Source organism: Sarcophilus harrisii, chromosome 4 (genome assembly GCF_902635505.1).
Source record: "Sarcophilus harrisii chromosome 4, mSarHar1.11, whole genome shotgun sequence".
NCBI lineage: Eukaryota > Metazoa > Chordata > Mammalia > Dasyuromorphia > Dasyuridae > Sarcophilus > Sarcophilus harrisii.
In genome coordinates, this window is record NC_045429.1 from 280,862,760 (window position 1) to 280,886,807 (window position 24,048).

The 24,048-nt window shown below is 32.5% G+C and overlaps 1 protein-coding gene across 5 annotated transcripts in view; it reads left to right on the forward strand.

Moving 5' to 3' along the window:
- FKBP5 (FKBP prolyl isomerase 5) overlaps positions 1-24,048 on the forward strand; it is a 150,079-nt gene that overhangs the window by 67,337 nt on the left and 58,694 nt on the right. For 2 of the 5 annotated variants that reach the window (XM_031964995.1, XM_031964998.1), the window contains exons 3-4: positions 8,039-8,166; positions 11,092-11,236. In XM_031964995.1, coding sequence (XP_031820855.1) covers positions 8,062-8,166; positions 11,092-11,236 — 250 coding nt within the window. In that variant the 5' untranslated portion in view covers positions 8,039-8,061. Of the gene's footprint in view, positions 1-2,071; positions 2,091-8,038; positions 8,167-11,091; positions 11,237-24,048 lie in introns of those variants that run through there. The other 3 variants (XM_031964996.1, XM_031964999.1, XM_031964997.1) reach the window with 2 other exon arrangements.

The window sequence follows — 24,048 nt, forward strand, 5'->3', positions numbered from 1 at the left end:
GAATGATTTAATGGTTTATTTCACTTAAACTAAACAAAGCATCTGAATTTTTAAAAAAGTTATAAAATTGCCTGGAATATGAAAGCAAAACAACTCAAACCCAGGTGTGTCATCTTCCTGTTAAAGCAGCACCTTTTTAACATTTCTGATTACTACAATTCTTGATTAGCATCTTTTGTAATAGTTGGAGTATCAATGAAATATTGAACTTGCATTTTAGAAAACCTGAGATTTTTGTAATAGTTAGGGTATCAATAAAATACTGAACTTGGCAGTTTAGAAAACCTGAGATGAAATCCTACCTTAAATATTTGTCATCTATGTGACTTTAAGGAAGCTGAAAAGGGAGGAGTTATCCAATACAAGGACATTATAGAGGAAAGTATGGGAGAGTCAGGAGTGTGACCTGGAAAGGATAAAGAACATGACTACTTTGGCCCTCTTTTTTAAAGGGCTGCTTCTAGGAGGAATAGACTAATTGGAGGAAGATGCTGCAAAAGCAGAGGAAACTTTCAAAATGTGGATTCTAGGACATGATAGAGAAATACAGAGAGAGATTCGAATGAGAAGAAAAGAAAAAGCATGGAAATGCATCCCCAAATGGCATAAAAAGAAGGAACCACATTAACACAGGAACTGAAGAGCCTTAGTGTCTTTAAGTTTTCTACTTGATAAATTTTTTGTCTCCATCACCTCTAGCTTTTAAGATACATGTAAAAAGCTTTTCAAATAATAAGTTGATCTGTGAGCTCATTGATTTGGATGCTGCCTTTAACAGTGCAGATTGTTATCCATCCATCTTTGTACTTTATGTGATATTCTACAATTCGTATGGATCCTTTCAATGTGCTGATGACTTCTTTTGTTTTATCCTGATAATTTACCACTATTATTGTGATGCTGAGGTAGTCTACCTATGATCTGAGTTGCTGTTATTGTTTTTGTTTTTGTTTTGGGGGTTCTATTTCTTTACTTTGCATCACAACATATAACTTCCCATATTTCTCTGAACTATTTAAATTTGTCATTCATTATGGAGTAATTATGCCATTACTTTCATGTGGTACAATTTGTTTAGCTGTTCCTATATGGTTGGCCCCACAGCTTCTTTCTAGCTCTTTGCTTTAAAAATAGTGTTCCTACAAATATTTTAGGGTTGGGTCTTTTGTTATTATTGTTGTTGATGATGTTGTTCTTCCTAATAGCTTCCTTGCATTATAAATCGTGTAGTAGGATCACTAGGTCAAAGAATATAATGATTTAGTAACTATTCTAGGTTAATTCCAAATTGTTTTCTAGAATGGTTGGAACAATTTGTAGCTTCTCTAGCAAGCAATGAATTGGTGTTGATTTTTACAGCTTAGGATCATTAATTTAGAGCTAGAAAGGACCTTAGGGATCTTTTGACCCAATGCTCTTTTTTTCATTTATAAGTGTAAATGTGTCAGGGGACCCCTGAGCAATGATTTTCCCTTGGAAAATATTTATACTTTACCTTCTTAAGGGAAACACCCTCTTTGTACTTTAAGATCTTAACACATGCTTTTTGATATTGTAATTACATCAGATGGATTGGGGTAAATTAGCTAAGGAAAGAGGAAAGCTAGAAACCCAGGTTCTCCTGATAGAAATCAAGCATTATGTTTACTTTACAGTTTTGTACAATATTTGTGAATTTCCTAAGTGTGAAGTAAAATTCCAAAAGTTGTTTTAATTTTTATTTCTCTGATCATTAGCCATTATTGATATTTTCTACATTATTTTGTGTCTCTTTTATAAGCTGCCTGTTGATATATTTTGACCATTTTTCTATTAAGAAATGACAGTCTTATGACTTTGGGGGTCAGATGTTAGAGATATTATTCATTTATATTTATATATTTATATATATAAATTATATGTGATAATTTTCCTCTAGCCTGTATCTTTTTTATTTTAACTACAATAATCTTATTTATACAAAAGCTTTTAAATTTTATATGATGAAAATTTTGTCTTTTAATAATGTACTTTTTTCCTTGGTTTGTTACAGATTTTTGCATATCCATAGGTCTAAGAAATAAAGCTTTCAATTACCTTCTTTTTAATAGGTAAACTTTTCTTATTCAGATATTTTATTCATTTGGATTTTATTTAATATATGTTGTAAGATGTTGTTCTGAATCCATTTTTTGCCAGACTACTTTCCATTTTTCTGTGGAATAATTGAAGTCCCTTCATCTATATTTAAATTTTAAAAAATACCTTAGTTTATATTTGACGGTTTACTACATGTTAGTCTCTTACAAACATTTGCTTTAAGATCTGGTTTATTTATAATTAATATTTTAAATATAAAATATTTTCAATTTTTTCAATAATTCTCTTGGCTTTTGTTCTATATATTTTTATTATAATTTTGCTTAATTCTTTTTTAAAAAATCACCAATTTTATTATAGTATTAAATCTTTACTTTTAGCTTTTTATTTTCAAAATATGTACATAGATAGTTTCTAACATTCACCCTTGCAAAACAAACCTAGTGTTCCAAATTTTTTTCTCTCTCCCTTCCCGTACCCTCTCCCTTAGATGGCAATCCAATAACATATATTGGATTATGTTAAACTTGTGCAATTCTTCTATACATATTTCCACAATTATCATAACATTAAATCTTTAGAATAATTTAATTAGTACCATAATTTTCACTAGGTTGTCATTGCCTAGCCATATCTATTTCTCATGTTATTTAGATCCTTCATTTTTGTAAAAATTATTGTTAGTTGCATTTATATAAATCCTGTCTATATCTTAGCAGGTAAACTCCTAAGTATCTAAGATATTTAATTATTATTTTAAATAGTATTTCTTTTTCTAATCATTTTCATGGTTTTTCTTGTTAGGAGTAATATACAGAATTGTTTGACTTGAGGGATTCATTTTATATAGTATTGTGCTGATATCAGTCTAGATAAATTTTTATTTGATTTTTTTTTTTAGAGTTTCCAAGTAAATTGTCATTGTCTACAAATGATAATTACTATGTTACTTTATCCAAACTTATTTCTTTTTTTTTCTTATTGTAGTAGCTTGTATTTCTGACATGTAAAATGAAAAAGTTGATATTCACAAACTTGCTTTACCACCCTCTATCTTATTGGAGACATTTCCTGTGTTTTTTTCTATTAAAAATAATGTTAGCTCTTAATTTTAGACAAATTCTTTTGATAGCATTAAGAAAAGTGTCTTCTTGAATAGATCTAGAAAAACATTGTGCACAGGGACAACAAAATTGTGTAATGATCAGCTATGATAGATTTAACTCTTCTCAGAAATTCTGTGATCCAAGGCAATTGCAAAAACTTTGTATGGAAAATACTGTCTTCATCCAGAGAGAGAACTATGAAGATCGCATGCAGATCAAAGCACACTTTTTCACCTTTTTTTCTTTTTTTTTTTTTTTTTCCCATGGTTTTTCCCTTTTTTTTCTGATTTTCCTTCCCCAATATGACTTAGATAGAAATGTTTAAAAAAAAAAAAAATCAGTTTTTAAAAGGAAAATTTTATATGAGGGAAAAAAAAGTGCCTTCTGTTTCCATACATTTTTGCATTTTTAAGATACACAAGTGCCGGGTTGTGTTAAACACCTTCTTATGTAATACGATTTTTAATTTATTTGTTTGTTTTTGCTGGAGTAGTTGGGGTTAAGTGACTTGCCCAAGGTCACACAACTAGGAAGTGCTAAGTGTCCTTAACAGTCAGGTCCTCTTGACTTCAAGACTGGTGCTCTATCTACTATACCACCTAGCTGCCCCTTTATTTCTGTTTTTAATATGTTTGTGTTGTTTCTTACTGTTGAATTCTTGCATTCCTGATATAAATCCAGTAAGGTTATAACGAACATATTCTTGAATATCTTGCTATGGTCTCTTTGCCCAGTATTTCATATAACATTTTATCACCAGTATCTATTGATGTTTGGTTTATTAACTTTTCCCTTAATTTACCCCTCTGTCATCTGTATGTCAGGAGCTTATTTACGTTACAGGAGTTTAGTAGATTCACTCTCTATTTTTGAAGATAGTATAAGATAGTCTTTTTTAGTCTATTTAGGTTAGAATGATTAATTTACATTTCTTCCATTGCTTTTACTTTTTATTTCCTTATTATTTGTAAACAGTGTTTTTAATACTTATGCACAAAAGGCAGCATGGTTCAGTACCTAGAGAAGCCAGCTTTGGAAGCAGGGAGATCTGGGTTCAAGTTCTATCAAAGATGCATATTATTTATATGACCCTAGGCAGATATTTATGCTCTAAAATTCCCTATAAGTTGTCAAGAAGATAGTGGTCTTCACTACCAGAAAAGAGTTTTATCATCTGGAATTCTTTTATCTATGAAATTACTGATCTAGGTCCCTTATGAGTAAGTCACATAAGGATTATTTATTCTTTAAATGTGTTATAGAAATCACTTAAAAATCCATTTGAACAAGGAATTTTTTTTCTTTGAGAGCACATTTATGACTTTATCACTTTGTTCTTCTGAAGCTGAAGTATTTCTGTTCTTAATTTTCTGATGGTTTTATTATGTTTTCATTTAAGTTTTTGGTTTTAACATAAAATTCAGGTTACTAATAATTGTTTTCTCCTTTCATTGTGAATTTTTTTTCCTTTTGGGTGTTTTTTGTAATTTTATATTTCTCTTTGTTTATACTATTAGGGTAATGATTTGATAATTTTGCTTGCCTTTTAAAAAAAACCCAACTCTTACCTGTAGTAAACTACTATTAAGAATTCTAGGGGGCAACTGTTGGTGCAGTGGATAGAGCACCAGCCCTGAAGTCTGGAGGACCTGAGTTCAACTCTGGTCTCAGACATTTAACATTTCCTAGCTATGTGACCCTGGGCAAGTCACTTAACCCCAATTGCCTCAGCCAAAAATAAAAAAGAATTCTATAATTTGTTTCTCATTTATCTTTATGTTAAAATTAATATAATACCGCTTGTCCTTTCCTGTATGGTTATATAGCAGTGCGTCTCTAGATTTTCCCCAGTTCCTGTTCTTTTCATATCTCTGTCTAAAAGATATCTGCGCATTCTTTCCCCATGAAGTATTAATTTATGAAGGCTGGAATAAATGTTGTAATCTAAAATAATTTAATACCTTTCCTTTCATTACCCCTCTTCCTTTATTTGAACTTCTCAATCACTTAACGTTGCCAAGATATTTTCTCTTTTTTAATGAACTGCAAATAAATAACCTTTTATTGACAGAACCCATGCCAGGGTAATTTTTTACAACATTATCCCTTGCACTCACTTCTGTTCCGATTTTTCCCCTCCCTCTCTCCACCCTCTCCCCAAGATGGCAAGCAGTCCTATACATGTTAAATAGATTACAGTAGATCTTGGATACAATATATGTGTCAGAACCGAACAGTTTTCTTGTTGCTTAGGGAGAATTGGATTTAGAAGGTATAAATAACCTGGGAAGAAGAACAAAAATGCAAGCAATTTACATTCATTTCCTAGTGTTCTTTCTTTGGGTGTAGCTGCTTCTGTCCATCATGGATCAATTGAAACTAAGTTAGGTCTTGTCTTTGTTGAAGAAATCCACTTCCATCAGAATACATCCTCATACAGTATTGCTGTTGAGGAATATAATGATTTCCTGGTTCTGCTCATTTCTCTCAGCATCAGTTCATGTAAGTCTCGCCAATCCTCTCTGTATTCGTCCTACTGGTCATTTCTTACAGAACAATAATATTCCATAACATTCATATACCACAATTTATTCAACCATTCTCCAATTGATGGGCATCCATTCATTTTCCAGCTTCTGGCCACTACAAACAGGGCTGCCACAAACATTTTGGCACATACAGGTCCCTTTCCCTTTTTTAGTATCTCTTTGGGGTATAAGCCCAGTAGTAACACTGCTGGATCAAAGGGTATGCACAGTTTGATAACTTTTTGGGCATAGTTCCAAATTGCTCTCCAGAATGGCTGGATGTATTCACAATTCCACCAACAATGTATCAGTGTCCCTGTTTTCCCAATCCCTTCCAACATTCTGCATTATCTTTTCCTGTCATTCTGGCCAATCTGACAGGTGTATAGTGATATCTCAGAGTTGTCTTAATTTGCATTTCTCTGATCAATAGTGATTTGGAACACTCTTTCATATGAGTAGTAATAGTGAACTTAGTAAGTAGTAATTTAATAAGTAGTAATAGTAATAATTTAATTTCATCATCTGAAAATTGTCTGTTCATATCCTTTGACCATTTAATAAGATGAGTTTTAAAAAAGCAATAGATTTATCTCATCTAAGGAACTTGTAAACATTGATATTTTTATTCTTGCTCTTTTCTTCCTGTGTGTATTCATTTGTTTCTTTTATGTTTCTTTTGTTTGAGTTTATTTGTCAGAGATACTGTTCCTTTGTTTTCTTCTAAAAGAACAAGTAAAATTATTCTCTTGCTAAAAGTACACCTTTCATTGATTATTAAGTTCAATTTTAAAAGGATACTTTACTTTGGGATGGAAATTATTTCATTTCCTTTCAGATAAATCTTTTATATACCAAGAAAAAAGTCCAAATTTATTCATTTGATTAATATGATTACCTGTAATATTTGTTGTTTAACATTGAAATTCTGAAACATAATCATATTTCTTGATAAATGTGTGGTTTCTTTATTAGCCTTCTGTATATTCTAGTAATCCATATTTTGCCCTCAGTCTCAAATACTTTCAAGTACTTTTCCTGCAAAATGATACTGAGACTTTCTAGAAATTTTATTTTTCTAGAAAACCTGGGAATCTACATCTTCATATTCTTTTTTTAGGTCAGTTGTCAATACAGAGTTTTCATTTTTCATCTAGTTTTGTTTATCTTTTTATTTGATTCTCTCAATTTCTCTTCCACTTCTATACTTTGAAATTCTAAATCTGTTACCTTTTTTTCTAGAAGATATATTCATTTGAAGAAATGGTCTGTCTTTTCTTCTAAATTCTGTACTCTTTGCCTTTTTTGTTTCTTCTTGCAGGGTTCTAATTTTTTATCCAATTTCCATTCTTATTTTTTTTATTTGATTCTTTTATTCACTTTAGAACTGTTCTAGGTTATTGTTTTTATTCTTTTTTAGTTTCTGTCTTTTACTAAAAATTATAGATTTTCAAGTCTCTTTCATAATAGCATTATTTGGGTTTGTACCTTTTTATTTGTTATTGCTTATCTCTCTTTTTTAAAAAAAAATCAGTCTTTCTACTCATTGTTCTGGGAAGTTTTTCCTCTGATAAATTCTTTCCCTTTTTTTTTTTTTTTTTTTTTTTTTTGCTTTCTAAAAGAGATGTATTCCTTTCTATTTTTAAGTGATTGAGAGTTATTGACCTTAGATACTCTATTTCATGTAGCCATCTTTTCAGAAGTCCTTCCTAGCAAAATTCTAGAACATGTTATTTAACAGATGGTGTGCAGCTATCCAGAAAGATATGTGGTAATAACCCAAGTGCCAAACAGCATGACTTTATCAAGGACAGGTTATGCCAGACTAATCTGATTTTATGTTTTGACATGGTTACTAGATTTAGATATAAGCAATGTTTTAGAAATAGTTTACCAAAGATAGAATGATAAACTAGATAATAGCTCACATAAGTCATCTCAGAACTGCTTTTATGTCCAGTCCCAAAGAATAGCAAATGAAACTTTTTTTGATGTTAACTTGGAGGAAAATCTCTAGTAGGAGGCATTTCATATAGGTAGGCATTTAATAAATATTTGTTCAATTTTATTATGTATACCTTAGATATGTACCTGGCCTTATGCTTGTTGGATGCTGTAGAGGGGATTTTTAGTCAAGTTTAATTTGCACTGGATGACCTGAAATGTTTTAATTATGTGAGTAAAGGCTAATATGTTGGTCCCAGTGAAGAAGTCTCAAATATTAGCTAGGAACAAAGGTAAAATGTGTTCGTACTTCAGAATTACTTCTGAGCTGAACAATAAAGTAGTTTTTTTCTGGCTCAAAATATACTTATTTCTTCTTAGTAGGGATTCTTCTATAAAAGACAATGACTACTGACGAGGCCACCAAGAATGATGGAGAGAATCCAGCAGTTGCTCTTGCTGAACGAGGCGAAGACATTACTCCCAAAAAAGACCGAGGTGTTCTAAAGGTCAGTCCCTAAGGAATAATGTTAATATGATATATATATATATATGTATATATATGCATGCATGCAGTATCTGAGTGTGTTCCTTAACCATTTTTGTTTGTGAGAAGACAGAATCCATGGAGACAAGGAAGACATCAAGAAATGTCAATAAATTTTTTTAAATTACCTAATCTCATTTCATATTTTTTATCTATCACAAAGATAAAATTTTCTTAAGTTTTTTTCTTGATATGTAAGAGTCATTTTCCCCTTTGAGAATTACATAGGAAGAATTATTCTCCCCTTTAAGAATTACATAAATTTTTTAAAATTATAAAAAATAAAAATCTCATGCAAAATTTATTTTTAAAGAAGGGGAAAATTAGCTATGTTCAGAATCAGGAGATTTCTCTTTCTTTCTTTCCTTCCTTCCTTCCTTCTGCCCGCAATTGGGTTAAGTGATTTGCCCAGGGTCACAAAGCTAGGAAGTGTTAAGCATCTGAGGCCATATTTGAACTAGGGTCCTCCTGACTTCAGGGCTGGTGCTCTATCTACTGTGCCACCTAGCTGCCCCAGAATCAGGGAATTTCAATATTTACACATATGGTGTTCTTGTGTGAAGTGAATTCTTTATATTCAATCAAATGATCAACTTGTCTTTGAACTTAACTCTTCTATCCCACCCCATATTTAATATTATATTACACTTTACAATGCTTGTATATAATCCCATTTGAAGGTCACAGTAACCCTTTGTTTTAGACATTTTGATTTTATGAATAAGAAAATTGAATAAGTATTAGAGACTTTAAGGTTACATGGCTAAAATCTTGCAACACTGGTAAAACTGCATCTAGAATACAGTCTTTTACCTAATTTATTCTGTGCTCACATACCACTGTTATATACAGTCATTTTGTGTAATTGAATTAATTTTCTTTATCTATTTTGCTGGTAGAGAATTAACTCTTTTTCATATGAAATCACTTGGCTAACCAATTCAGTTATCTTTTTGTCTTCAGTCATAGAAAATAGAGTTCTTTCTGAACAAGTTTTGTTCAGTTTTATTGATTTCTTAATTTTCTTTCTATGTTATATATGTGTATATATATATGTATGTATGTATTGCTATTAACTTGTACAAAAACAAATTTTGGAGATTGATAAGAACTCTATATAAAGACAAATGCTGAATGCCTTAGAATTTTGTCATGGTATTATCTTTCTGAGGCAAAACTAATGAAATGATGCTGGGGGCTCTTAAAGCTTTCTCAAGATTTGAGGTTTCAGGCTAGGAATTAACTTCGCAATCATTCTGTAGAGCAGTGGTTTTACATTCAAATAGGAACAATTCTACTAACTTGTATATAAGGATCCCTGCTGGTTGCGTATTGACTTAAAAAACCATATCTTAAAATTAGCTATGGTTTATTTTACTTTTAATTTATTAAATATTTCCCAATTTTATTTTAATATGACTTGACTTCACTTAGAAGTATTTGATGCACCTCTGTTATAACTAGACAGAAGATCATCTGGCCAAAAACTTAAGAGGTTCAGATATTCCCACAGCATAATGCTTAAATGACATTCAATATTTAGGATTATATCAAATTTTTCCATCTGAATTATAAATCTGTGAATGTAATGAATAGAATATTTAGATTGGACATGTTAATATGATGAAATGTCTTTTTTCTTGAAAGCTCTGAAGTGATTGTAAAGATTTTCTCCATCCAGAATATCAGAGATCTTGAATTGGGACACTTGCAAATCAAAGTTTTATGTTCATAGTTCAGAAAAAAATAATTTAAGATAAACCTCTAATATTTACAGACAATTCTGCTCCACAGAAAAGATATAAGCCAAAGTGTTATCTTTGTCTTTTTTTAGTTGTTTTTCACTCAAGTCTGACTCTTTGTGACTCTATTTGGGTTTTCTTGGATAGTTGGAGGTTTGTCATTTTCCTTTTCAAGCTCATTTTACAGATGAGAAAATGAGGCAAAGTGAAGTAACTTGCCTAGGGTCACATCACTAATAAATGTCTGAGACCATATTTGAACTCAGGAAAATCAGTTTTCCTGACTTTAAACCTGGTTCTTTATCCATCTTGCCACTTAAGCTGCCCTACAAAGTGTTATCTACTTTGGAATAATTAATTTTGTATACATGAATTACAGAAGAAACTACACCACCAACACAGCTGGAATTGATTTTGTTTTCCTAGAACTGACTCGACACATTAGCAGCTTCCTCTGCCAAATACTAAACAAATAAGTATTATTGATTTTATAATTGCTCATTTTTAAAGAGAGTCCTTTTGGCATTTCCTTTACTAGAAAACAAGTTGATCAGCATTATACTCTATTGTTTTGTTAATTTGTTGTCCACCTTATATATGTATTATTCAAATAATGTGAAGTACAACCAGTAATACCAAGATATAGTACTTTTTAAAATATTAAACCTATTGGGACAATCTGCAGTCCGAAGCTACTGTGTTTGAACTAGTGGAGGATGTAAAGAGAGGTATGCAATGAGGCTTTGTTGTAGGCATTTATTGAATGTTCTTGAATGTTTTGCTTTGTGGCTTAAATTGTATTCCTTTTTGATTTGAGGACATTTTATTTTGAAAAAGGAATAAATGAGTCCAGTAAAGTTTGAAGGATTCATGACTCTTCTTTGAAATAAACAGTACAACCTGAAATGAGCTTAAGCTGCAACATAAGAGATTTAAATTGACTATAAGGATAAATTTCCTGACAGCAAGAGTTATGGTAAAAACTATTAAAAATGAGACAGATAACTTATCTCTAATGTGGTGTAGCTATACCTTTGCCTAAAGGATGGAAAAAAAAAAAAAGACTGGGTTACCTTTCTTTCTAATCCTTATTTAATGATATGAAGTAAAAACATTTCTTATTTCTTGATATCTATCTTTTCTAGATTGTCAAAAGAGTGGGGAATAATGAGGAAATGCCTATGATTGGAGACAAAGTTTATGTCCATTACAAAGGAAAATTGTCCAATGGAAAAAAGTTTGATTCTAGTCATGATAGAAATGAACCTTTTGTCTTCAGTCTTGGCAAAGGTAAGAGGGCATTCTTCTGAGTCAAAGAAATACTGTTAAATTTTTTTTACTAATAATTTGGATGGGAAAAATAGAGATTAATCTTAATAAAACAGAATTATTTTAGCATCTTAGGCATGATGGTTATTGTTTTCTCCTCAGTCCTCAGATGCCTTTAATGTTAGCAGTTAGAATTATTTTTCTTCTGCCAAGAAGAGGGAAATATATATAGTAAAGCTATCCCTGTATCTCTAATAGATGCTATCATTTGGATTTTGTTATTATTGTTATTATTATTATTATTATTATTATTATTATTACTTTGATTCCTTTTTTCCATAGGCTGAACTAGTTCTTGCCTCCAGGAGTTCATTGAACTTTTCCCCCAGATTGGTGTGATAGAAGACAGAAGGAAATCCCCATAACCACCATCAGTCATTATTGAGTTTCATTATTGCCCTTTCCTTCTCTTAAGTACTTAGAATTTATAATTTAAGGACTTTGGCCTAAACCCAAGCTAACTACCAGGTTGAGGATTGGGATAATCTATCCCTAATCTGAGGAGTAAGGCATTAAATGAAAAACTGATCAACTGAAACCCTTGTTGACCCTTCATTTACATTGGCACCAGTATGCTCTGGTGACTTCTTTCATCACTAATCCTATTCTTATAATTGACTTTGATGGTCCCTTCCCCACTTTGGCACAAAGCTGTCCTTTCTATCCCCTGTGCTTTTGTTGCCTTCTGTTTGTAGAATTGAGAACTTCATAGTTAAATTAGAACTTCTTGTGAGATTAATCTTTTTCATTATATTCTTGTTCCTGAATAACATGGCAGCCAAGGTAGAATGAAAAGGAATTGTTGATTGCTTATTTAATTTAATAGAATACACATTTTCCTGGGGGGGGGGGAAAGTGTCAAAAATATTAATTTTCTCTATTTAATACAATGGTCAAATTTATATGTTGTATCAATTTGGATTCTTGTAAGCATGGATGTCTTTTTTAATTGATAGAACCATAAAGTTTATCAGTTTCTTATCCTTTGCATTTCCTTTCTCCATACCTCTTCTTTCCATAGAATTTGTCTCTTCAGGGAGGTAAGCATAATTAAAGTAGTTCTATCCGAGGACCAGAGGATCATAGCTTTAGAGCTAGGAGGGATCTTAGCAGTCATCTCGTTCAGTCCTTTTACTTTGCACAGGAGGAAACTGAGGGACAACAGAGACTGTTGACTTGACCAAAGTTATGCAGGAGGTAAGTGTCAGAGTCAGAATTTGAAGCTAAATTCTCTGCCTTCAAATACAGAACTTTTCTGATATAAGAATTTCTTTCATAGCTAAGGTCTTAACAAGTAAAGGACATAAATTCTACTTAATTTCCATATTCCCCAAGAAAATGATACACTTACTAATAAAGATAATCCTCGAATTTAACTTCTCTAAAGATTTAAACAAAAGGAATTTTTTTTTGAGTAGTTCTTTTTAAAATGCCAACTAGAGGAGAAAGAAATATTTAACTCTGTATTCCAAAATTTCATATTATCATGGAAAGAATTCTCATGAGATTTGAGACCTGGGTTTTCATTCTAGCTTTGTCACTATCTTCATGTGTAACCTTAGGCAGATCACCTCACTTCTTTGGATTTTATTTTCCTTATCTATAAAATGAAAGATTTACTAATATCTGTTGTAGCTCTAACCTTTTGTCTCTTTTAAAGATGGAAAAATTAAAGTGTGCAAAGAAGCACTTTTCCCAGTAAACAGGCTTGTGTGACTTAAATACCCTCAATCACTGCTAGCAAGATAATGTGGGGTTCCAGCTTGCCTCAAATGAGCTTCATCACCATTGGCTACCAGAAAATATAGTTCTATGACCACAGTAACCTGCATTGGTTTAAAAAGAAAGAAATTTAAACTACCTTTTTTGGGGGGTGGGTGGGGCCTGAGGCAATTAGGGTTAAGTGACTTGTCCAGGGTCACAAAGCTAGGACATGTTAAGTGTTTTATGCCTCAGGTCCTGACTTCAGGGCTGGTGCTCTATCCACTGTGCTACCTAGATACCCCCTCTATGCCACATTTTAACATATAGATTTTTGTAACATTAAAACTTTTACCAGTTTCCATGATCCTTTACATCATTTGTCTTTTATTTCCTCTTCCCTTTCTCAGCTAAATTCCTTGAAAAATTTGTCTGACTGGTGCTTCTACCTCCCCTTCTTTCATTTTCTTCTTAACAGTATTCAGTCTATTTTCTGGCCTTATCACTCGATTGAAACCACTGTCTAAAGTAAACAATTATCTCTTAATTATGGAATCTAATGACCTATTTTCCAAATTACCATCCTTCTTGACATGTTTCCGGTATTTGACATTATTGAACTCTCTCTTTCTGAATAGTTTAATCTTCTTTGAATTTTTTGAGACTGTTTTCTCTTGTATTCCTCTTAACCTATCCAACCACACCTTGGTCTCCTTTGTTCATTCATCATCCATTTTATACACCCTTACTCTTTTGGTTAACTTAGGCTTGACAGTGAGATTGATCAGCTCAAATCCACAATATCCCCAAAGCTCTTCTCTGACCCCTCTTTTCTGTCTATATTCATCTCACTTAGTGACCTCATCAGTTATCATCTCTATACAGATAACTTCCAGATTTATATATTCGGCTAAAATCTGTCTCTTATCTTCTAGTCCTGCATTGCCAGTTGCCTATTTGGACATTTCAAACCAGATTTCCTGGAAACATCTCAAATTCAACCTAAGACAGAGTGCATTGTCCCTCCCCCAAAACCATTCTTTGACCAAATTTCTTCCTTATAGAAGCCACCTTCTTTCCAGACACCTGAATTCTTAACCTCCTTATCATTGCATGCCAGTTATGTCCATTCCTTTCACTCTGCTCTCTGAAATTCCCATTTCATAAATTGCAAATTTTTCTGCTTTCTCTTCTCTTTGACTTCAACTGACAAGAGATTTAGATTCTACCAAATGATACTCTTGTCTTTCACTATTTTTTTCAGCACTGGTTGTATCTTTTCTCATAATCTCCAACACACTTTTCCTAAAGGGGGAGTTGAAATACTACTTAGTCCTGTCTACCACTTCCAGACTTTCCAGTTAACTTCATCACTCAGTAAATATTCCTCCTTCATTGTATTGAAATCTTTTGCCTTATATAGATGACCCTTTCTTTGCTTCTCCTTCAGTTACCCTCCCTCCTTTCTTAAGGAATTTAATACCTGACTCTTTTTTTTTCTTCCCAATTCCTGCCTTTATTTTTGCAGACTTCAATATTTTTATTGATACTTTCTCAAACCCACTAGTCTTCAAGTTCCTCAAACTCTTCATATCCTGTGATCTACTTGTCCACTCCACCCCATCTCTACACAGGGTAGTCAAACAGTCACACTTTGGATCTCATCATTATCGTAAGTGGTTTAAAAAAAAAAAAAAAAAAAACCCAGCTAACTCTTGACATTCCTCTATCTAACTATAACACCCTATCGTTCCATCTATCCCTATACTTTGTTGTTTTTGTTCAGTCATTTCAACCTTGTCTAATTATTTGGGATTTTCTTTATAAATGAGAAAACTGAGATAAACAGGGTGAAGTGACTTGCCCATAGTCACACAGCTAATGTTAGGCTGAATTTGAATTCAGGGAGGTCCATTGAACTACCCATACCTTAGTTGCCCTGTCTCTCACCCTCTAAATTTATTCTTTTCTTTCGTTAATATCTCCAGTGCCTCTATCCATCAGTACTTTCTCAGACCCATTAAGCCTTCTCTGACTTCATTTTTCTCCCTTCTTAGTCTTGACATTGTCAACAGTTCAAATTCACAATGTTCTCTAATTTTTTTTTCCCTGAGGTAATTGGAGTTAAGTGACTTGCCCAGGGTCACACAGCTAGGAACTCTTAAGTGTCTGAGGTCAGATTTGAGGTCTGGTTCTTCTGACTTAAGGGTTAATGCTCTAGCCATATGATTCACTATATATTTGTTACTTTGTTGTAGCAAGGCAATCCCTTTATTCCTCACTAGTGAATTCCCTGTCTATCCAAAGAATCTTTCCAGACCTTTTCTTTTCTCCTCAATCTCCCCTACCTCCTTTCTTCTACTTTCTCTGCTGAGGACATTACCTCTTTATTTGTACTCTTCTCTTCCTCTTAAAATATCAAAATATCAAAAAACCTCGTCATCACGCCACTTCTCTCCTGTCCAATCCCTATTTATGATCTTGATCTAATCCTTTTCTCTCTTTTCTAGCACATTGACTTCTCAATTATCTCCTCTGTCTCTCATATTCAGTCTTTCCCTATTCAGTGTTTCCTTCTCTTCTAACTTCAAGCATACTCAAGTCAACCTCACTCTTATTTTTGACTTAATTGCTATACTTTCATGACACAATATTCTTTTTTTTTTAATTTATTTTTTTATTTAATAGCCTTTTATTTACAGGATATATACATGGGTAACTTTACAGCATTAACAATTGCCAAACCTCTTGTTCCAATTTTTCACCTTTTACCCCCCACCCCCTCCCCTAGATGGCAGGATGACCAGTAGATGTTAAATATATTAAAATATAACTTAGATACACAATAAGTATACATGACCAAAACGTTATTTTGCTGTAGAAAAAGAATCAGACTCTGAAATATTGTACAATTAGCTTGTGAAGGAAATCAAAAATGCAGGTGTGCATAAATATAGGGATTGGGAATTCAATGTAATGGTTTTTAGTCATCTCCCAGAGTTCTTTTTCTGGGCATAGCTGGTTCAGTTCATTACTGCTCCATTAGAAATGATTTGGTTGATCTCGTTGCTGAGGATGGCCTGGTCCATCAGAACTGGTCATCATATAAGTATTGTTGTTGAAGTATATAATGATCTCCTGGTCCTGCTCATTTCACTCAGCATCAGTTCGTGTAAGTCTCTCCAGGCCTTTCTGAAATCATCCTGTTGCATGACACAATATTCTCTGGTTGTCTTACTTTTCTGACCAATCCTTCTCAATTTATTTGTGTATTTATCATCCATATTACAACTCCTAATTGTGATGTGTAACCCCAGGTTCTGTTCTGAACATTCTTCTTTCCTTTTTCTCTTATCAGTTAGCTTATCAACTCTCATAGAGCTAATTATAATTTCTGAACAGATAATTCACAAATCTATATCTCCAGCATGAATCACTCCCAAGATCCATGCTTATATTAGCAACTACCTTTTGAACTTTCTAAACCAGAAATACTATAAGCATCTCAAACTCAATGTATCCTAAGAAAATTTCATTATCTTTTCCCTAAAACTACTCTTCTTTAAAGCTTTCCTACTGAAGACAAATTTAGGTTGAGATGGGAAAATGGTGTTCTAGACTGAAAAGGATTCCAGATCTCTTGAATATACTTCACTGGGGGTTAAAAATGCATCATTCTTTGAGGAAATAGAATCACTTATGAACTCTCTCACCAAACATGAAAATCTACAAAAGGAACCTCTTCAAAATCCTGCAACATGGATAGCAAGCTGGGGTACATTGCACCAAAAGCTTAGAGGACAAAAGTGAAGCCCAGTTCCTGGAGCCTTTAGAATGGTTAAGAGTACTCACTGCTTGAGCTTGGCAGGACCCAAGTCCAGCCTGAACTTCTGAGATACATGGATACAAAAGAATGACTTTGTGCTTCTTTGAACAGTTGAGCACAGTTTTTCCTGCATGGACCAAACAGTGAGGGAGCCCAGTCCATGTCTTCTGCAAGTTTCAGCCCTATATGGACTTGAGAGAGAGCAGTTATTAGGCATTCTGGGTTTTTGAGCACAACATTGTAAGGCCTGAGGCAAGTTGAGTCCCAGCAGTTTTTTGCCTAATAGAAAGAGGAACCTCTGAGCTTTGGGAGGTGAGAAGCTGAGAAAGGCCTTAGGCAAAATATGATATCCAAAACTTTCCCTGAGGCCTGTGTCAAGAGCCTAGTTTGAGAGTAGTTACTGAAACAGCTGTGGGAGTGGGGCCCTATCTTCAACTTTTATTTGTAGAGTTTGATCCAATTGCAGGCCACCTCCTAATCTCTCCACTTAAGAAGACTAAGAAAAACTCCAGACATCAGCAAAAAATACTTGGTGTAAAAGACATCTAGTCTTTTAAACCCTGAAAAAGACAATGATCCCACAAAAAGTTCAAGAAAACCTAGAGAAAATGCAACAAGAAATGGAGAATGAAATAACTAGGAAGAAAATTATGGCAAGGAAATTTGACACATTAGAACAGATTATGGAAAAACTTCAATTAAAAACTGAAGGCTTGAAAATTTGAGTAGACCAGACATAAAATAACTGATTAAGACAATCAGAAATACCAAAACCAAAAGACTGAAAAAAAAATTTTAATCTAAGAAATATAATATTAGAAACAACTGTCTTGGGAACTCAGATCAAGAAAAGAAATAATATAAGAATTATCCAACTATCTGAAAACTATGATCAGGAAAGAAAAAAAGTTCAGGAAATTAGAAAACCGCATCTTAGAATTATAGAGCAAAATGAAAGCAGAATCTACTTAATACTTCCAGAAAGAAACTTCAAAATAAAAATTCCAAGGAATTACATAGTCAAAATCTAGGCTTTCCAAAATAAAGAAAAAATTATACAAATAGTCAGAAAGGAATTCAAATGCAAAGGAGTTACTGTGAGGATTACACAATCCCTGACAGTTTCCATTATAAAAGAGAGAACTTGGAATATGTGTTCCAAAAGGTAAGAGATAAAAGTTTACAAACAAGGATAACCTTTGTGTCAAAGCTAAATATAAACTGACTACAGGGGGAATAAGTGTACCTTTAGTGGAAAAAGAGAATTTTCAAGCAGTTCCGATGAAAAGACCAGAACTGAGTAAGTTTTTTAAAATGGGAAGGGGCAATAAGCATTTATATAGCATCTGCTTTATGCCAAATAGTGTGCTAAGTGCTTTCTAAATGTCTTGTTTGATCTATACAGTGTTTCAGGGTAGATACTGTTATTATTTTATTTTGCAATTGAGGAAATTGAGGCAAACACAAGTTAAATTACTTGCCCAGGGTCAGTCAGCTAGATTTGAAGTCAGATCCAGTGCCACCTAGCTGTCTTAAATGGAAATATAGGTGTTAAGAGAAACATAAAAATGTTTATCTATTTGTTTAATTGAAACAGAATATGTGTGGATACGTTGTTTACAGGTTAAGAGGAATATAAGATGTAAGTATTTTCTCAAAATCTTAATTTCTTTAACTCATAGAGAAAGGTTAAACTGACAGAGAATAGGTAGTTTTAATGGTCTTAGGAGAAGATAAAAAATCAGAGAGGTAGGGTCCTATACTGAAGAGAAAAAGATGAAGGAGAAGAAAATCACTATAGTGTAGTAGTACCTAAGATGAAATGCAAAGTCATGGAGGTAAGAGCATCCTGTGAACCTCATTTTCATCTGAATTGAATTAACATAGACTTTAGTGTAGAAATACATTTAAAAATCAAAGAAAAAATAAGGAACTGGGACAAAGAAGGTGGTAAAAAAAAGGATTTAAGAGGGCAAGATATATAAGGGAATAGTCATAAGCAAAACAAACTTGAATGTTGGAGAGGAACTTAGAAGGGAAAATTAAAAGGAAAAGAAGAAAAAGTAAAAGCCTGGAATCAGGCTTAGGATAGAAAAATGAAGAATTGTAACAAAGAAGAAACAGGCTTCTTTATTCACAATTGTCAAGGAAATTCCTTCAACTACTTTCTTATTTGTAAAGAATGAGGTGAGAGGAAAAATTGCAAAAGGACAGGATGATGGAAAATATACAAAAAGATGAAATCATTTGTAAAACAAAAGGGTGGTAGCAGGTTAGAAAATAGAATCTAACAATATGTTTTTAAGAAGCAAACTTGAAACACAAAAAAAGTCACACAAAATTAAAATGAGAGATTGGAGCACAGTCTGTGTTGCCTCAGTTAAACCCAAAAAAGCAAAGGTAGCAATTATGTTCAGGTGAGTTTCCAGTAAATAAAGAAAAGGTTAAAAGAAATAAGCAGAGAAATTATTGCATGCTTGGACTCTGTAGAGAGAAAGTAATTTTTAACATTTTATATATGCAAATAATAAAATAATACTTAAAAACTTAAAAGAAAAATTAAATTAGAGGGAGAAATAAACTTTAAAAACTTTAGTAGTGTGGTTTCTTAATATGCCCCTTTTAGACCTAGACAAATCTAAAAGATAAAATAAGAAAAGTTAAGACCTGAATAGAACTTTAGAAAAACTGAAGATGAACGGGGCAGCTAGATGGCACAATAGAGTAATAGCCCTGAAGTCAGGAGGACCAGAGTTCACATCTGGTCTCAGACACTTAACACTGCCTAGCTGTGTGACCCTGGGCAAGTCACTTAATTAACCCCAATTACCTCAGCAAAAAGCAAAAAAAAGAAATAAAAATTGAAAATGATAACTTTCTGATGATTGCTGAATGTGAATATAAATGAATTAATGTACATCTCAGGTTTATATGCTACCTTTTGAAAATTAATGACATAAATTAAAAGAATAAGGATTACAAAAAGTGTAGAAAAGTAGACAGTATACATGTCATTTACAGATTATAATGAAATAAAAACTATTCAATAAAGCATCCTTTATGTATACATATATTGTATTTAACATATACTTTAACATATTTAACATGTATTGGTCTACTTTCCATCTGGGGGAGAGGGTGAGGGAAGGAGGGGAAAAGTTGGAACAGAAGGTTTTGCCAAGGGTCAATTATGAAAAATTACCCATATATCTTGTAAATAAAAAGCTATTAATAATAAAAAATAAGGCATCCTTAAAGAAAGAACTTAAAATAATTGGAGACTAAATTATTCAAAGAACTGGTAAGTCAAAGAAAAAATTATTGCAATATTAGGAAATTTCATGAGAGAAAATGACAATAATGAGACAACATGCCCAGATTTATGTGAATCAGGCATACAATTTAAAAAAAAAACCCTCACTCAAAAATCAAGAATTTCCAACTAAGTTACAAAGTAAAAATTATGAAGATTAAAGAAAAAAATTAGTAAAAAAAAAAAAAAAAAAAAAGTAGAAACTTTTAAAAAAGCCCACTAAAATGCTTAGATAATTTTTAATTGATTTCATTAAAGGGGAGAGAAAAACTAAATTGTAACAACAATAACAACTGAAAAAGAAATAGAGGAAATTTTCAGAATTATTTTTTCAATTATCATGCTAACCAATTAATAACTCAGAGGAAATAGATAAATATTTACACAAAATATAAAATATCCAGATTACAAAATAGGAAATAGACTTCTTAAGCACAATATCTGAAAAAGAAACTGAACAAGCCATTAATCAGCTTTCAAAAGGAAAAAAAAATCTAGGACCAAAGAAAATTTTAAGTTAATTCTGTTTGCTTTCAAGAGAAATTAATTTTATTAGCTTCCTATTCCCTTCCTGAAAGAGCTATCCCAAGAACTGAGAATAAAAAAAAAGAAGGGGAAAAGCAAAAATAATCAACATGACATTGTCTATAGCTATCATCCCTTTTTTCCATCATTAACCTTTATTACAGAAACATTTACTAATAGAAATGATTTGTTCTTCAATATAACTCAGTCAGCAAAAAAAAACCCTAATGATAATTGGCTTATTATATATATATATATAATTTTGATACCCAAATTTCCAGTTTGTACCTGGTAGGCAAAGAAGCACTTTGAAACTAAAACACTTAATCTCCCTCTCTCCAGGAAAAGCTTGGAAATCAAATCTGAAAGATTATGGTTTTATGCCAGCATCAAATAAGTTGGAGAGAGGAATTTCAAAGAAGATAGAATAGGAAGTTGGATAGTTTCCCAGTTCTCCTGAATCAAGACTTCATAGTTCTATTTACTTATTTTGAAATAAATTCCAAAAATATCAGTCATACACATATTTAAATATAAACTAAAAAACCACATTCCAAAAACAAAATAGAAATGATTTGTGATGATTATATTTACTTATTTCTAATTCTTTTCTAACCACTGTTTTCTCCAAACTGGTATTTTATACCCTGGAGAGAGACAAAGAGTTGGCTTATTAAGCCCTTACTATGTTCCTGATACTGTGCTAAGTGCTGTAGAGAAAAATACAAACAAATAAGAACACCTACTGTAGGAAAGCTTACATTCTAATGAATGAAAATAACAAAGAGAACCAGAAAGGTGGTAGGAGATCCAGGAACAAAAAGATACATACTCTGGTAGTGGCAAAGTCTGGGTGATAATAATTGAAGACATCTGAATGGAACTTAGTTCTCTTCCAATTTTCAGTGCTTTGATCAGGTCTTTCTTAATAGTGCTGACACCCTGGGTAACAATTATGTGAAAACTTCGAATCTCTATGAAGGTAGGGATCTTAAACACAAGAGTTAAGATTGGTTTTGGAATTTTGCAAAACCACTCAGCTGGATATGGTATATCTTCCACATCAATATGCCTTGCAATAATGTTGTTCTTAATCCTTCCATGCCTACCAACACTGTGTACATTTTGTCCATGTCTTCCCTTAAGTTCAACACATAAGGTCTGCCCAGTATGTTCTCACTTCCTCTTTATATCATGAAGATATCAGTAGAGCAAATGAGATAGCCTTTGTATTTTTCATTCTTGCTATATAACCAGCTCATCTTCTTTTTCAATTATACATTTGTTTGATGACAGCATTCATACTGTTTCTTCTTTATAGTTTATCTCTTATGTACTGCAACCAGCTTACACTTACCTCCCAGTCATTGCCTTCTTAATTGAGAACTCATTTTCAATCGAGACTGTAATGTTCCATGACTTACCACATAACAATACAAGTTGTTATTATTAAAAAGAGGAATCTTTAGTATAAAGAGGTTTGGGGTCATTAAGGGAACTTTGCAACTTCCCCAAAGTAATCCAATGTATACCCTTCCAGATTCTTTCTAGGTCCAATCTGTTGTCCATTTGAAGTGACTCAAATACATACATATGTTTTTATATTTTTATAGATATCTGTATGATATATATTTTATACATATGCACACATCAATATATGAGCCCTTTTAGTTGTATATCAAAATCCAGATAATTGACATCTGTTTCATTTTTGTTGCTTGAATGATTAGGCTGTTCTTTTGAGTGACTGTTGTTACAGATCTTTTCTATGAGACACCGCATTGTTCTGGGGGGTTGATATAATAAACTGGAAGACTGCATCATTGAAAGGGAATTCTTCAATACAAATACTGTGCTGGAACTCCTCAGTGACAGTGGTAAATTCCTTTTGTGAGAGTACATCTCCTTTCTTTATGCCTTGCCTGATAGTAATGATTAGAAGGTCAATATCTCTGTTGTTATAACTTTCAAAGAATATTGCAGTTTTGGTGCATGTAACATTTTGTTGGAATACAGACTTTCAAAAGCCTTTTCTTCCACTATATGAAAGTCTTCTAAAAAAAATAATAAGCACAGCATGATCTTTTTTTTTTTTTTAAATATATCTTTCAGGCTTATATAATGGTGAAAATTCATTTGTACTAAAGAATATTTGTGAAAGCCCGTTTGTTCCCTGTTTCATCAAAAGTACTCTTGATTTGTTTGCTTATTTTTTTTCCATATGCTGGGTTACTTCCAGTGAGGAAACTCCCTCTATCAGTTCAGATCAATAATAATTCTATAACTTAATAAGTTTTCAAGACCTACTTAGAATATTGGAAGATTAAGAGATTTGCTCAGGGTTACACAATCCATTTGCCAGAGGCAGGATGTGATTCTAGGTCTTACTCTTAAAGTTGGCTTTTTATCTATTTTACTATGTAGCCTCTCACCTATATATTATTCTTACATTTGTATATAGATAGAAAAGTCAGCATTAGTTTAGCTGTTCTTAGTTATCTTTTCTTTTTGTTATTAAAGTTTTGTTATTAAAGTACTAGATTTCTCTCTCTCTCTCTCTGTCACACACACTCACACACACCTTTTTCTTTGATATCTTTTCTTCCTTTAGGTATCCTAGTGAACTGATAACCTTGTTGCCATTATAATTGTGTCATTTACACCATAGATCACCTTTGGGTGCACATAACTTAAAGCAGTTGGCTTTATATCATTGTCATTTCTACTTTCTCTGTAAGCTCATCAGGGATTTTCTTTGTCACTTTTGTATAGTTTATTCTTTGTGATAGAGAGAATTTGGTATAATACGTTTTGCATTTGCATATGTATAATGAATTTGCATTTCTTTCACATCTTAACTTCTAGTTTCATCTGTAAGTGTTCTCAGAATGATTTTGCTTAGTTGTGTCTTTTTCCAAGCTTTCATTGAATTGTCTTTTAGCCTATATAACCTCTGTCTGTTTTATGAGATGATGCTACTTAATCTACTAGCTCTTTTACTAGAGATTATTCATTCTTTCTATTTTGTATCCTTAGCACCTAAGACAATGCTAGGTGCTTAATACATGCTTATTGATTAATTTGATTCTTCTTGAAATTTTCAGTGATGTCAGACACTTTCACTTAGGACAAAAATGATATTAAGATTAGCTACTACATTAATGGTAAATTATTTAACTTGGCTATAAGCTAAGACCTAAAGTAGAAAGAGATTTGGTGTACAACTTTTTGTTTATTGGTATTTGTGTACACAGTCCAGACTCATTGTTCAGAGGCAGCAAAGTATGGATCAGTTCTCTATCCTTCGTGCTAATTTTGGACTGACAATATCAAGAAAACAAAGATTTTCTACCAGTCAGCACTGTACCTTTCATATGTAGAACCATTAGTTACAGCAATGGAGAAATT